Source organism: Diabrotica virgifera, chromosome 1, assembly GCF_917563875.1.
Source record: "Diabrotica virgifera virgifera chromosome 1, PGI_DIABVI_V3a".
NCBI lineage: Eukaryota > Metazoa > Arthropoda > Insecta > Coleoptera > Chrysomelidae > Diabrotica > Diabrotica virgifera.
In genome coordinates this window covers 209,174,901-209,190,138 of record NC_065443.1, presented here as the reverse complement: position 1 = coordinate 209,190,138, position 15,238 = coordinate 209,174,901, and the positions used below count along the sequence as shown (strand labels likewise).

The following is a 15,238-nucleotide window of genomic DNA, read 5'->3' as shown; positions in this document are numbered from 1 at the left end:
TCCGCATTCGCAAATGTCGGTAGCAGATATTCGTATTCGCGAATGTTCAAAAAATGACATTCGTTACATCACTAATGTGGAGAGGTCTACGAGGATTAACGACCCCCTTATCTATAATATGAAAAGTGAAAAGTTTTTCCAACCAAGATGATGATATTTGAGAATACAGATTTTTTTTATTCTGTTAAAAAATAATTTCTTCTGTTATTGTCAACATAGCTCAGAATAAAAAACGACAAACCTGAAAAATAAAACCTTAACCAAAGGAATAAAACGTGTTTGTGTGTGTGTGTTTGTGATTAAAAATACAATCTTCAACAAAACAGTTTATTATAAAAATATATGTAGTAGACTATACACATGCAAAACTGACATTTTTCCGAACCAAACTCTGGAACGTGGTGTTCCGATTGAATCCAAGTCAAAATAAATTCACAAAAATTCCTCAATAGAGTATATACATATCTTTTTTGTATAAAATAAATCTTGTATAAATTAACTATTTTTTGCTTAAAAGTAAAAAAGTGTATAACACTGATTTTTACATCGATCTGACCGCTAAGTCTCGTGTACTAGAAAAACCAACGAAAACTCAAAAGATCCCTGAACACCATGTTTAAATTTAATACTAGATATTTTAATTTATTCGCTTTAACAGATAAGTTTATTTGCTTTGCCTGGTAATTATATTTAATGCCCAAAATAAGAACTTCAACTGACTACAAATTTTTAAGATGAAGTAACGCAGTACAAAGTTGTGTAGAGCCACCAGGATGCAAAATTTTACGAAGATATTGGTCCTTACTGGTGAACATGTATACAAATACTAGAAAGAATTGTTTTGTGGCTAGCTTTCTTTCATTAAGTTCCCGATTCATCATTTTTTAAATATTTTGAAGTATTTAAATATTAGATAAAGTGGTTATTTAATAAATTAAAAAATAGCAAAGTTGCACAATGACATGAAATAACATAATACTGGTGATTGGCAAGCGTTTTAACAACTTTCTCTACAGCCACACAGAACAGTGGTGACTCGATAAATCCAAATGGGGGAGAAAGTCGTAAAATAGACTATTTGTGCTAAACTTCTAGGGAAATCTAAAATCCAAGAATGCAACGTTTATTAAAAATTGGAATGCTGTATCAAAAGTGATTATTATGTAGTATTATATCATTAATATTTATAATTATTACTTGATTGTTATTCGCTGTGTGCAAGTACTTGGAGGGGATACGAGAAACGATAGTGCGCGAGTAGCGGAGAAATCTTGCAACTTTCTTAACATATTTCTTAAATAATTCATACTGTCAATCGAAATTGTCAAACTGACGTGTATTTCATACCCACTGTCATTGAAGAAAATGGGATATTGCATATAATTGCATATTGATATAATTGCATATCATATCCATATTGCTCCACAATATGGATATGATATGCAATTATTAAAGTGAATTTAATTAATTGTATTTTGCTTGTAGTACTGCATTTTAATAATTAATTTTATTTACTACGTACAATGTTTATCTTTTAATAACATAACCTCAATCTTACTTTTTCTTCTTATTCTATTTTGGGCTATGGCTTTGACAATTATCCAGTAACCAGGAATAATATAATTGGCCAATATAATTAAAAGTGCTAAAAATGTTGCTGATGCTATGACACTAGGTGTGGCTCTTCCGAACTTGCACGGTCCCAATAGCTATATGTATATGCTCTAACAGGCAGAATTGATAACGCCTACTACTCATATCGTAGTATTAGCCAAAGTTACGAGTGAATATATGGGAAAAATTATAAATACACCAATAAAATGGTTAAAAAAATTGGATACGGAAGAACTATTATACAAAATAACCAAATTATCAGTACTGTCTAGCCAAACTTGTATAACATTTACTGACCACGCATTCGCAGTTGCTCCTACACAACACAACAGCGATCTCTCGAATTCCAGTTGGTTTTTCATTTGCAATATTTTAATGTTGAGAGAAAAAAGGAACGCGTATATAATGGTATAAAAAAGAGTCGACAGTTTTTCTGGATTTATAAACCTGTTGTCACAAGATGTTCACTAGTTGGAATCACATAGTTCTACCACCGCTTTTTGTGCTCGTCCATAGAAACACCCCCGGGTCCCAAGTAAACGATCATCAACAGCCCACCGATGACGGACAATGTCTAGAAAGAAAAAAAAATAATTACGATATATATAAAAATGGCATACCTTATTGTTTAAAATTTAATACAAAGTGGAAGTATTCTGCCGATTAATCTAATAGTGAAACCATATCTTAGAAAATAAAGATTTGCCTCTACACTTTATTTGGAATTGAGGAGAGAATTTAATTTTTTTTCGCATAACATGCGTTATAATTGCTTGGCAGCAGTGAGTGTGAGTGATAACATCTGAAAATTATTTCGCTCCAACGAAAAGTCGATAAATAGCAGTTATGAATAAGAAATAACGCAGCAACAACATACCATTATTAATTAATAAACTAATACAGTAAAAACTTCAATTTGTATCTGGGTATAAAAATGTTTATTGAAAATTTTTAAAATGTCCAAATGGATTAAGCAAAACCTTTTCGATCTGATTCAGATCATCCTAAGTGCATTATGTTACGTAAATGAAACTAGGACACTAATGAAACTGGTGACATCGAAATAGATGGTTTACATAATATCGTTGTATAAAGTAAAGCCACTCAAAGTCAATGTTAATAGATTTTATCCTAGTATTTAAAAAACAACATGGTTCCTTGCTCGATTGGAACGCGCGGTTCTTGCCAGTTCAAAAGACACAGATCAACTGGCCTTTTGAACTGGCAAAACCCGCGTTCCAATCGAGGAAGGAACCATGTTGCTCTTTAAGTACTAGGATAAAATCCATTAACATAGACTTAGAGTCGCTTTACTTTATACAACTATATTATGTAAACCATATAATTCGATGTCACCACTTTCATTAGTGTGCTGTTTCATTTACGTAACAGAATGCACTGAGGATGATCTGAATCAGATAGAAAACGTTTTGCTTAATCCATCTGGACGACATTTTAAAAAGTTTTAATAAACATTTTTATACCAAGATACAAATTGAAGTTTTTACTTCTGTATTAGTTTTTTAACTATGGTATACAGCCAGCTACTGGGATTTTTCCATTGATTTTGTAATTAATTAATAATTAACGCAGCAACAGAATCACTTGGAGAGAGGAAAGTAAAGAATACTAACATATCAAAAAAGAAAACCCCATGGCTTACGAGATAAAGTGAAGAAAAGAAGAAAACGTTTTTACTATACAGAACAAAACAAACACAACAGACATACAACCACTATAAACGAATCAGAAAGAAGGAGAAGAATGAAACAAATACTTTAGTCTTAGTCAGACAGATAAAAGAAAAACACTGGCAGAGCTTCTTCAAACCGATGGAACACGACTTCTACGGAACACAAAAAGATGCATGGAGAATGATCAGAAACAAAGAAAAGAGATGAATGAACTATTAAAAACGAAACACATTCTGAAGGAAACATGGACAGACTACTTTCGATCTATATTTGCTAAAGTTGCCCATAATGAACCACCATCACCTGAAGTGGCGACAAACGAAGAAATAAACATCGAGGAGGGAGAGGTAAAGGAAGCATTAAGGAAATTAAAAAATAGAAAATAACTGGGAAAGGACAGAATATCGAATGAACTCATAATGTACGGAGGACAAGATGTGACCAAACAACTATTAAAACTAATCCAAAAAGTAATAGAACAAAACGGAATATGGCAAGAAAAGAATCATTTCTCTTCAAAAATTGAGCAAAATCGGACCCGGAGAAGAATTAATTTAATTTAATTTTTAATCACAGAGGAGTTAATTTATTAAACACTACATTAAAATTAACAACCAAAGTGATAACAGAAGAAAAACAAGGATTTAGATCGGGAAGACGACATGCACCGACGCTATATTTATAATGAGGTAAATTCAAGAGAAATCATTAGAATACAACAAGCCGGCATATTTATGTTCCGCGGACCTTAAGAAGACATTTGAAAGGCTTAAATTAAAGGACGATATCCATTTATTGTATGCAAGAGAGGTACCTCTAGGAATAATTAAAACGATCGAAAATATCTACCAGAACAACAAAATAAACGTAAAAGTAGAAAAACTAACTGACCTAATTGAAGCTGGCAATGGGATAAGACAAGGGGACTCCCTGAGTTCAACCTGATCATGGATGAAATAATAAAAAAAAGTAAGAACTAAAAAGGATACCAAATGGGAGAAAAACAACTTAAAATAATCTGCTATGCAAACGATGCAATACTAATCTCCCAAAGTGAAGATGATTTACAACGTATGCTGCACCAATTTAATATACCCTCCAGAAAATTGAACATAAATTGAACGTTATTTCCAAAAAAAAATAATGGTTAAACAACAAATCTACTAAGATGTAAATTAGAACTGGAGGGTCATATAATAGAACAAGCTGAACAAGTGATGGAGTTTAAATAGCTAGGGATCACACAATCTAGCTACGGAAAGCTCGAAGCAGAAATGGAAGATCAAGTGAATAGAGCGAACAATATGAGCAATACAGTCGAACCCGCTTATTGGAATAGCCTTCGTGTTTGCCAAGTAAAAGTATTCCTATAACCACGATATTCTAATAACCGATCATTAGTGGCTAGTAAAACCGTTTCGGTACCTCAAATTTCTATTCCCTAAACCGGGATATTCCTATAACCGGTATTCTAATAAGCGGGTTCGACGTACAAGCCGGAATGAAACGATATGAAAAAATAAACATCGGAAAAGAAATGAAAGGCAGAATTTACAAAACAGTCATCAGACCAATAATGACATACGCGGCAAAAACACGACCTGGATCTGACACAGACAGGGCAAAAAGATTGTTAGTAACAGTGTAGCATTACAAATTCCGCTACAATGTTTGGTTTTAAACCTGCCTAATAAATAATTATTCCTTGCATTTTGTGTTGGTAATATCATTCAATAAAATATCCTGAACCGCCCCTGCTTCTAAATATTTCAAATTATTACGCAACCTTTAGAAACCTTATGAAATTTTATGTTCATCTGTGTAAGCATTTGTTATTCTAAAATAATTCATTGAAAGTCCTTGAAACAGTCCTTGAAAGTTGAGAAGTGAGAAGGAGAGTCAGTTCAAGATGGATATTTGAGCCGTCCACACGTGTTTCCCGTCGAACTCATAGAAACCACACCCTACCGGCATAGATTGTCTGTTGTCGCTATTTGTTTTGTGTCTATTGAAGAACATCCATGAAGAATTTCACTCCATAATGTTGGATTTTTAAAGTGAAAATCAGATACGCAGTACAAATAAATTGTGTTGTGCAGTTGTGACCGGTAGGTGGTGGAAGTTTCTGTTCCTTTTTTTTGAAGCCCTGTGTAGTCAAATATGGTCCAGTTTTAATAGTATTTGAAGTTCCCGATGAGATGTCTGGTTTTGTTCCAGTTTTTGTCTTGTTCCCATTTTCTAAGGAGCCTGTCTTCGTCATAAGAAGCCCCCTCCCCCCGCTATTGATTGACACATGGAGATGGAAGCTTTGTTTTGTGTAGTGTGACAAGGAGATGTTTTTAAATAAAGAGAGGTACTGTAAGATTTTGTTTTTAAAAAGTGATTAAATTCCAAGTAAATATTAAAATTTGCAGTTGGTAAAAGTGTTTTTATATTTTTTTTATAGAGATTGCTTTCAATATGGTAAAGTTTTTTAAAGTGAATAATTGTAAAACGTTTAATATCTGAATATGTTCTGTTTTGTTATTCTAGCTGTCCTAAATATTATTTGTTTAAAAATAAAGCCCTAATAACCGATGTAAATTAAATAAAATGGCAGTGACATTTGACAGCCTGTTGACTTTAAAATATGTAGGTCAAATTTTGTTTTGGAATACACTGCTCAATAAAGTTTAAAGTTTTGTGTATTGGTAAAAGTCATACAAATGTTATAGTTTTTTTTATTTTTTTTTGTCATTCCTAATGGTAAAGTCTGTATTATTTTGAGAATATGTTTTTTCTCAATAATGAAAAATAAAGTTTTGAGGTTTAAATAAACATTATAACCATGTACCTATTTTTATTTCTGAAACCCTTTGGAAAATTATTACCAGATTTCTAATACAACTGAAATTGAGTTTTAGTGGAAAGGAAAATGGCATAGAAGCCAAGAAGCCTAAGACTAGCCCGGTTAGACCCAAAATAGGAATCTCAAATGAATGTACGCGTAAGTAAAGATATGTGTCCAGTAAGTACCCAATAGTGAATCGTAGGATTTTTCCAAACGGTGTCATTTTTAAATAGTAGGAAGGTCCTCCAGTCTGTGTAAGTATCCTTTGCTTATTTGGTAATGGTAGTTAGTCTTCTTAAAACCCTCTCATCTCCCTAACGATCCCATGACCCACCACCGAACAACTACTGAGCTGTCGTTTCGCAAAAGAAGGTTTGAGTGTCTGTTCCTTCTACTTTAGCCCCATTTCAACCCTCCAGTATTCATGTAGTTAGTTTTATCCCTGACCCTATCTGAGCAGACATATAAAACGCTTCAACAGCAGAAATGAAAATAATTCGCCTAATAATTGATATATTTCTCTGCTGTTATATTACCACACAGTTATTTCTAATAATTATGGTCTTCATGTATACTGGGGGATTTAATATTATCATTTTATGATTGTAATTTTTTAATAAATTTTTGTATAATTATATTTTTAATCTCAAGTATGAAATTTATAATTATTGTAGTAACCATTTTATCAAAAATTTGCAACCAAGAGTCAAATTTAAAGCCATATTTTATATATTCTTTTTTCATACCTTTCGAAATTTATTAAGTTGATTTTTTTGAATATTATTCTATTATTCAGTTCTTTCCATACCTGTCGTCATATAAAATCTATAAACGAAGAAAATTAGGGTACTTACCTGGAAGAAATCGTATTTAAGGAAGTCCCTCAAGGGTTTGTAGTCTGGAATATTCCACCAGGCATTGTGGTAGAAGTTCAAGGTGCCAAGAAGTAGAACCAAGGTCAGTGCTGCTAGTTTAGTCTTGTATCCTACTGTTACCATAACCATTAAGAGAGAACCAACGAGATCCAAGGTTATCTAAAAATGATACACTATCGTCAATGATGTTCCTGTCAGTACTGAAATCAGTACGATGGACCAATTTTTGGTACATCAGTAAAGCAGTTATACGTTATACCAATACCTAGGTCCAAACAAGATTTCAATTAATATCTACAGTAGAATCCCGTTTGATGTAATGTAGGGGATAATTTAGTTTCAATTGCAGGGCCCCCGTAACCGGACGTGCAACGCGTGCGGCGTAACCCCAAAGGGGCGCCAAACCTTCTAGAATCTATTAATAATACATAAATAAAGAAGAATACATTTACATTATTATGCTTCCAATTGGATTTCAACTTTTTTTTTTCAAAAAAATATATTGATTTTTTAACCTTATCTATTTTTTTATCTTAGAAAGTTTGCTAAAAAAGAATTTTGTAGATTTTTACAAGAGCTATAAGTCTGTTGATATTAAATCGTTCTAAAATCCTCAGTCGTAAAAAGAGGTGACTTTGAAAGGGTTGGTAAAGGTAGTTTTTGCATGTTTTTATTGTTTTAATTGTCAATAGCTCACTCTATTTTTGCCCCAGAAAAATTTTTTGCAAACCAGGTTCTTGAGAATTAAATAAGCTACAATCTCATATTTAAACATTTTTTCGTATCTCTGAAGCTAATCTTTCTATTCTGAAGAAAAGGCCATTTTTTCCAAACTACAAAAATTCGTTATTCGCTTTTAACTCAATTTTTTTAAAAACTAATCATTCTAAGCCAGTCAAACCTCTAGAACCTATTAATAATACAGAAATATAGAAGACCAAATAAGGTCAATGACTAATTGTAATTATTGTGGTGATTAGGGGATTCCTTCCGATCACTTTTTCGCTGAAAAAAATAGGGACTGACATTCTTTTCATTATAAGTCACTTAATTTTTGAGCTAGAGACTTTCTTTTTTTCTGGAGATAGATATTTTTAAATACTTTAAATTAGTTTGAACAAGTTATCCTCAAAAAATGCATAGTTTTCCCGTCTTTTGACTTTGACTCTACAATTTGACGGCATTTGACGAAGAAGAGCTAACATTATAATAAAGTATAGCTCGATTACTATTGGTCTTAAAGAAAATTAAAAAAACTGTTTTGTTTATTTTTTTCAAAAGGTACATTTTTGTTAAGTAAAGTTGTTTTGATAAAACGAAAACTTTTGGAGTTATTAGCAGAAAACTTTTAAAGAATAAAAAATTTCCACCCATGAGATGGGGTGGCAACCACCCCCATGGTAAAAGCGCCTTTCGGCATCATATAGATTTTGATCCTTGGACTATCCGCTACTTATTCTCAAATTTTCAAGCAAATCGATCCATGCTGTAAAAATTGCGAGGTTTTGTCCTATTTTAAGCTTCATTACTTGGACTACAACTGTTACTTGGTCTCTGGTGTATACCAGTGGAACTGTGGAACGATGTTGCATCGGTGGTTATGAAACAACTCGTCGGTGGTTATGGTAGTATGAGCTCCGTTCCCTCAGATACTGCTCTGAAGTGGTCTCATAGATCCGCCTATTGTCCGGAGTGACCAAATATGACACCCAACGCGCCGAAAGCTTTCTTATGCCCAAAATTTCATGCTGGGTATGACCCACGCAATTTTTTGAGATGTCTATTGTCTCACCTATCTCACGCACCTTCAGTTGGCGGTCTGCCAATACAAGATCGTGGATTTCTTGCGCGTTATCCTCCGTGGTAACCGTTTTCAGGGCCCCTGGGCGTGACTTAACAAATACCGTTTAGCGATCACGTTAAAACTCGTTAAACCAATTTTTGACGGTCCATCAATATTACGTACCTGTCTGATGTACCTGTCTTAAACTAGTTGAATCAGAATAACAGAATGAAGTCTATGCAATAAAAAAAAAGAAAACTAATAATTTTATATAAAAAACTAAATGTAAACGTATCTACATTTGGGAATTTTCTACTAATCAGAATTGTCTTCTGCTGCAAGATAGTTTTCATTGATTTTTTTGTAATGGACGAACAATCTGGTTTTGTGGATTGTTGATAGAGGTCATTAGGTCTAAAATCTTTCCACACTGTCCTGGCAAACTATTACCCTGCAATTGCAAACAATATATTCGTCCATTTACATTGAACTTAAGCAGAATCTGCATGTTGCTCTTTCACTTCAACCATTCTACAGAGATGAGTGAGCAGTGCTCAGCGAGAACATCTGTGATTACTCCAAGTTAAGATTTCTGAAGCTCTAAAGGTACGTATCCATACAAGGGTGATCCGCGCTCGGTGTAGCAGCTCCACATAGTGGATACGTTGGTGATCGCCGCTCGGCGCTCATCCTCTTCGATTCAGCCGGTTTGCGGTTTATATGAAGGGGAGCGCATGCCGTATCCATTTGAGCAGCTACACCGAGCGCGGATCACCCTTGTATGGATACGTACCTTAAGAGTATTTTAGTGAAGCGTGTGAAAGGTTGTAATAACTTTTTTGCTTGCTTTTAGCCTGGAACATCTTCCCAGTAAGCTGCACTAAATTCATTTTCCCATTTGCGGCTTTTGGAAATACCATTGAATGGTTCTGGCTTGATAGAAGGAGGAAATAAATATTTATTAGGACTATTAAATCCTATTCTTACTCATACATGCGTCAATTTTAACCCATCAGTATCATATGGGAATGCATTTCTTGTGATTTGAGCAATTTCGTTTTGTGTTCACTCCCACTCGTTTACAGAGTTCTGAAATTTTGTTTTGCGGCCATAATGTCTGTTTTTATTCGCAAAATTAAATTCCGACAGAGCGCGCTCAAAATTTTAAAGATGGACGATAACTCTAGGAAAACAATTCATTTTGTCATTTGACCTCACAGTTCTAAAACGTTAAATTAAAATCATTTACACGAGTGTTTTGCCAAAGCAACCACTAAGTTTTGCCACTAAGACATCTTATAGGTTAAAGACGACTCAAAATTATGTTTCATCTGTATGCATTCATTAAAATTTGATGCTAACTACTGATTTGTTTTTACCTTTGTTTCATAAAAAAATCTGGCCCCCCGATAATCACACAGCGTTTTAAAAATTATTAATCTATCTCAGAATTTCTAATTTTGTTTTTAATTTAGTTAATAGGTACACTGCAATTTATTTTACACCAACAGATAACAATTTTTAATTAAGGTGATTCAGTAGCGATCAACAGGTAGCAACAAACGCGGTCCAAGATTGCGAAAGTTCTGCGAACTTTCAAAAGTGAGGCAACAGTGCGTCGGTAATTCGACACTGACAATGACGTTTATACTATCAAAAACAATAATTTTTATACACATAAGCGCGAAATGTTGTCAAGTCAGTGACGTTCGATTTCTTGTTATAAAAAATTCGATTTTTAGTAGTTCCAATGTGACACAAAATCTAGGCACAGGATAAAAAAGTTTATTTGAAGAAAGTGTATTTTTTTGTCTTTCCTAATGGCGGTACAGGCTCCTTTTTTCAATATTTTATTTAGTTATAGAGTAATTTCCACATACTAACATATTTCTGAAATTGGGCTCTGTACCGCCATTCTTTATTATATTACGAATATGTGTGCCAAATATCTCAACAAAATATTCAAAATTAGAGCCGCAATCTTGGAACGCGTTTGTTGCTACCTTTTTGTCGCTACTGTTTCCTCTTAAATAAAAACTGGAAACTAAGTAGATGAATTTATTTTATAATAATTGTGTTCTGGAAATGTGTTCTGGAAATAATGAGGTGGTCGGAATATTTTGCATAAGAATATACATTCTCATTCTATGTACAGAATATACACTACATTTTATTTATTTATTTAACTTTGCAGTCGCTTAAACAATAAAAAATACTACGTTTAATACAAACGTTAAATTAACAAAATGTGTGATTTGGCATTGGTTAGTTTACGTCACGACGTAGAGTATAATAGGAATGAATACTGAAGAACACTGCAATAGTTTTTTTTAAGTCGAAATCATTGTTAATTACAACATAAACTGATCGCAAATATGTACACAAATTAATGACAAAGTCAATGTTTTCCTAGAGTTGATGCTTTTCAAATTCGCCACCAGGCGTCGCCCACTTTGCGGTTCCTCGCCAATAGGCCACTGTTTATAAAAGCTTTTTGCACAGTTAAAGTTAGAGAATTTTTTCCAATCTGCAACCGTTACTTCGACTACTCTATAATTTATTAGTAGAACGTTCACTATTATACTGTTTCTATTCGCTTATTAGGTTTTAAGTTTTCTTCTGTTGGTACGATTCTTTTCTGCTTCTCTAGTGCCATCCATTACTATGATTATTTTTTAATGATTTTTATTTCCAATCGTGTAAGGTTTTTCATCACGTGTTTAATTCTGTCCAATCAGATTATTATTATACTGGGAATAATCTACTTTAAATTAACTTATTATAGTGGGAATAACGTATTTTGTTTCTGTTTAATTACAAGTTTCCTAGTTTTTGACAACTGTAACAGTTAAGAAAATGAACCATAATAAACTTAAGCGATTAAGCGCTCGAGTGTAATTCGGTAAGATTATTTCATGAGTATAGCTGTATTTATATACATAATTTTAGCTAGTTATTAATTTCTAGGTCTAAATATTTACTAAACTGTGCTGTTCACTTTGATAAGTTAAAAAACTTTAATTGTGATAAATGTCACTGAATGTTTATTTACAAAGACTTGAATTTTGTACGTTCTTCATCTTCCTCTTTATAAGCATATAGTCACTCGAGCTCTGTGGGCTCTCGTGGCTATTGCCTGTCAACAATTTTTCGAAAAAATGTCGCATTATTTTCAATGTATTCTCACTTTCTTGTTGAAAATAATATTATCCGATCGACAAGTTAATTTGGATCACGAATAAAGGCAACTGGTCTAATGTAGGTCCGACTGCGCTGTATTTAATGCGGGCTCACCCAAAATCAGAAAGAAAAATGACTTTACCTGCAAGAAACTCAATTCAAATCGGATGAGAGTGATAAACATGAACGCCAACAACACTCTTCCGGTGAGTTGCAAATAATTCTTGGGCTTGTTATCGCCGAGTGATGGAACTCCGGCGAATAGACTTTTGGCTTCACCTCGGCTTTCTGCTAAAACCAACAAAAGGGCTCCTATGAGAGCTAAGTTTCTGAACAGGAACTGGAGGTCCCAGAGAATGCTGTAGGCTAACGTCTGAAAAAATAATAAGTTATATAAACATTTAATTCTAATCAAAAAATATATATATATATTCATTTTATATCAAACAACATTGAAGAAACAGGTCGTCCACATGCTAACGCGCTTTAAACGCATGTATATAGTTGTAATCGCGCGTTAAGCGGTTGTCATGTGATCAAGAGATCATGTCATCATAAGAGATGTGTCAAGAGATCAATCAATCCCTAAAAATCGTTGTAATATATCAAGCTAGTTTATTGCTTAATTTTCTAAGTTTCTAAGTCTAAGAGAAAAACTGTGCATGGAGTCCTATGCTTAAGCACCGTCTCTCCTATAGATAACAAGTTGCCGAAGAAACGTGTTTTAGTTATTAAGGTGCCAAGGGTATTACAAGGAGGTATTAAGGTGCCAAGGACACTAACGCTTGAAGCCAATGGTGTATATCCCGAGGGCCTTTGGTACTCGGGATATACGTTGACCGAAAGCGTTATTATCCATAATATGGCACTCGGGATATACGTTGACCGAAAGCGTTATTATCCATAATACCCGTGGTAAGTTCAACGTTTAATGTCCGACTAAATATTCTTTGTATACAAAAAATTTGAATGAATTTTGAATTAATTAGTTTTCAAATATGTAAGTACATTTACCAGCAATAGTCGTAATGTAATTGTGGTAACCATAGTTTTACTTAGGTTGTTATTTGTCAACTTGACAGTATCTAACTAGTTATTTAAATTTAATACCCTATGGTGTTATTCTAAAAAAATAACGCCCTAGGGAAATATATCATATTTTTAACTGACTTTGAAATCATATCATTATTCCTCAAATAATATACCAGTCGAACATTAAAGTCATTAACATCAAGACTTACGAAAAATCCTCTCCTAACAACGGCAAATTATTTTTTTATCATGTCCGAGAAAAAAGTCTTTTATTTCAATGATAAATGCGTTTTGAACGCTTAACTCAAGTTGATTGTTATGATGAGGGTATTATGTAAGCATTATTTGTTATATTATGAACTTTTATATTACAATACAATTAAATAACAGGAAACTATCAAGTAATTATAGTACAAATGACTAATTTGTTTTAAAATTACATTAATAACAAAATTACTTTTTAAGGACAATTAATAAGAAAAATATCATCGGTATAAAATATATAAAATCAGTGTTATCGTTGTTGACAATGCACCACATCACAATAAAAATGTTGACAAAGCCCCTACCACAGCTCCTACTTTAATTAGTAAAAAAGTTGACATAAAAACATGGTTAAGCTATACAGTGCTGAGCGCGCCTAATAACCGGTAAAATAACGCAAAAGATAGAAAACATATTAAGTTGTGAGATAAAAAGAAACGAAACTAGTGGAGGTGGGAAATTTAGCGATAAAAACGTATAAATTTACATTATATTTATTGTTTCCCACCTTTAGACGTATCAGAGGAGTATGTCAACTAAAACTGTCACTGTCACAGTGGCAGTTGCCAAACTCGTCAGATACGTCTAAAGATGGGAAACAATAAATAAGAATGTTATAGGCTTTTATCGCTAAACTTTCCACATCTACAATACTAAGATCACAGTAAAGATGCACTAGAAATAAACAAACCAAGACACTTGAATGTTACGAGGAGCACTACTGAACCATGATTTACAATGTATATACCTACATTGTATAAATCACAAATCATGATTTACAAAGTTTATACATTGTAAATCATTATTCAGGAATGCTCCTCGTAACATTCAAGTGTCTTGGTCTTGGTTGTTTACTTCTATGGTTTATTTTTTAACCAGGAGGTGTAAACTAAAAAGTCAGATTCACACCCAAGAAAGCAGACTAAAAATCTAAAAATTAAAGAAATAACACAGAAAACACAAAAAATCGCCGATATAACTGAATTAACCTATGAAATGCAAAAGTGTCAAAACTTGATAAATGTCATTAGTGTCAAAATTTGATAACAGTGGGGTAAACTTGCCTGCGGTTGGACCAATTATAAACAAGCATTACAGCGCGGTAAATTTGAATCACTCCTCTTGGTTTAAAAACAAACTATAGTGCATCTTAATTGTGATTTTAGTATAATTTCATTTCTTTTTTATCTCACAAAAAATTTTCATCTCACGAATGTTTATCATAACATTCCCCGACCTGATCTTTACGATTAGATCAAAATCAATAAGCCCAGGTTTGTAAACTATGGTATTGATTCTATTGGAAGATAATATGATCATGATGAATTAAGACTGTCACCTGATCTCAATCCATCGAACTGGTTTGGGCTGCATTAAAAAATTATGTGGGAATTGAAACGTACTTGTTAACTATTCAATGAGATGGGATCATGCGATGGATTTTTCGATAAATTTTAATCTGAAGAATCGAACAATTATGTGGGAAAAGAACCAAATTGACGACGAATTGATCAATAGGGCTCTTCAACGCTTCTCATTTGTTTCGGACACCTGTCATATGTCGTATATTAATAGTATACAAGGGGTATACAACATATAACAAGTTACTCTATAAACAACCTTTGTTTGATAAACTCTTTAATCAGATATTAATAAATTTTGATGAAGATTCCGATTACTCTAATGATGAATCTTATGAAGAAATAAAGGATGAAGCATTCGCTTTATAAATATCTACAAAATTTCTTACACATTTTCTGTATTTTAATAAAAGTTTTCTATAAAATCATTATTTTATCATTAACTGATTAGAGTTAGATGAATAAAGGAAAAATAGATAAAGATGTGGAAAATAGCATTAATCAAGCCCGAATAACATAGTACTCATTAAACAATAATATGGAGATCTAGAGAACTATCCAAAAACACTCTTCAGCACTAATGTAAACAGTGTGTTACTATATGG

General features: G+C 33.0%; 1 protein-coding gene across 1 annotated transcript in view; it reads right to left on the bottom strand.

Annotated features, from left to right (window-relative positions):
• Window positions 1-313: 313 nt before the first annotated feature.
• The window catches only part of LOC114343732 (surfeit locus protein 4 homolog), a 31,245-nt gene continuing 16,320 nt past the window's right edge, over window positions 314-15,238 (bottom strand). Inside the window, exons 3-5 of the mRNA XM_028294571.2 lie at window positions 12,119-12,349; window positions 6,993-7,172; window positions 314-2,188 (exon numbers count right to left, since the gene is read on the bottom strand). Coding sequence (XP_028150372.1) covers window positions 2,102-2,188; window positions 6,993-7,172; window positions 12,119-12,349 — 498 coding nt within the window. The 3' untranslated portion in view covers window positions 314-2,101. The remainder of the gene's footprint in view (window positions 2,189-6,992; window positions 7,173-12,118; window positions 12,350-15,238) is intronic.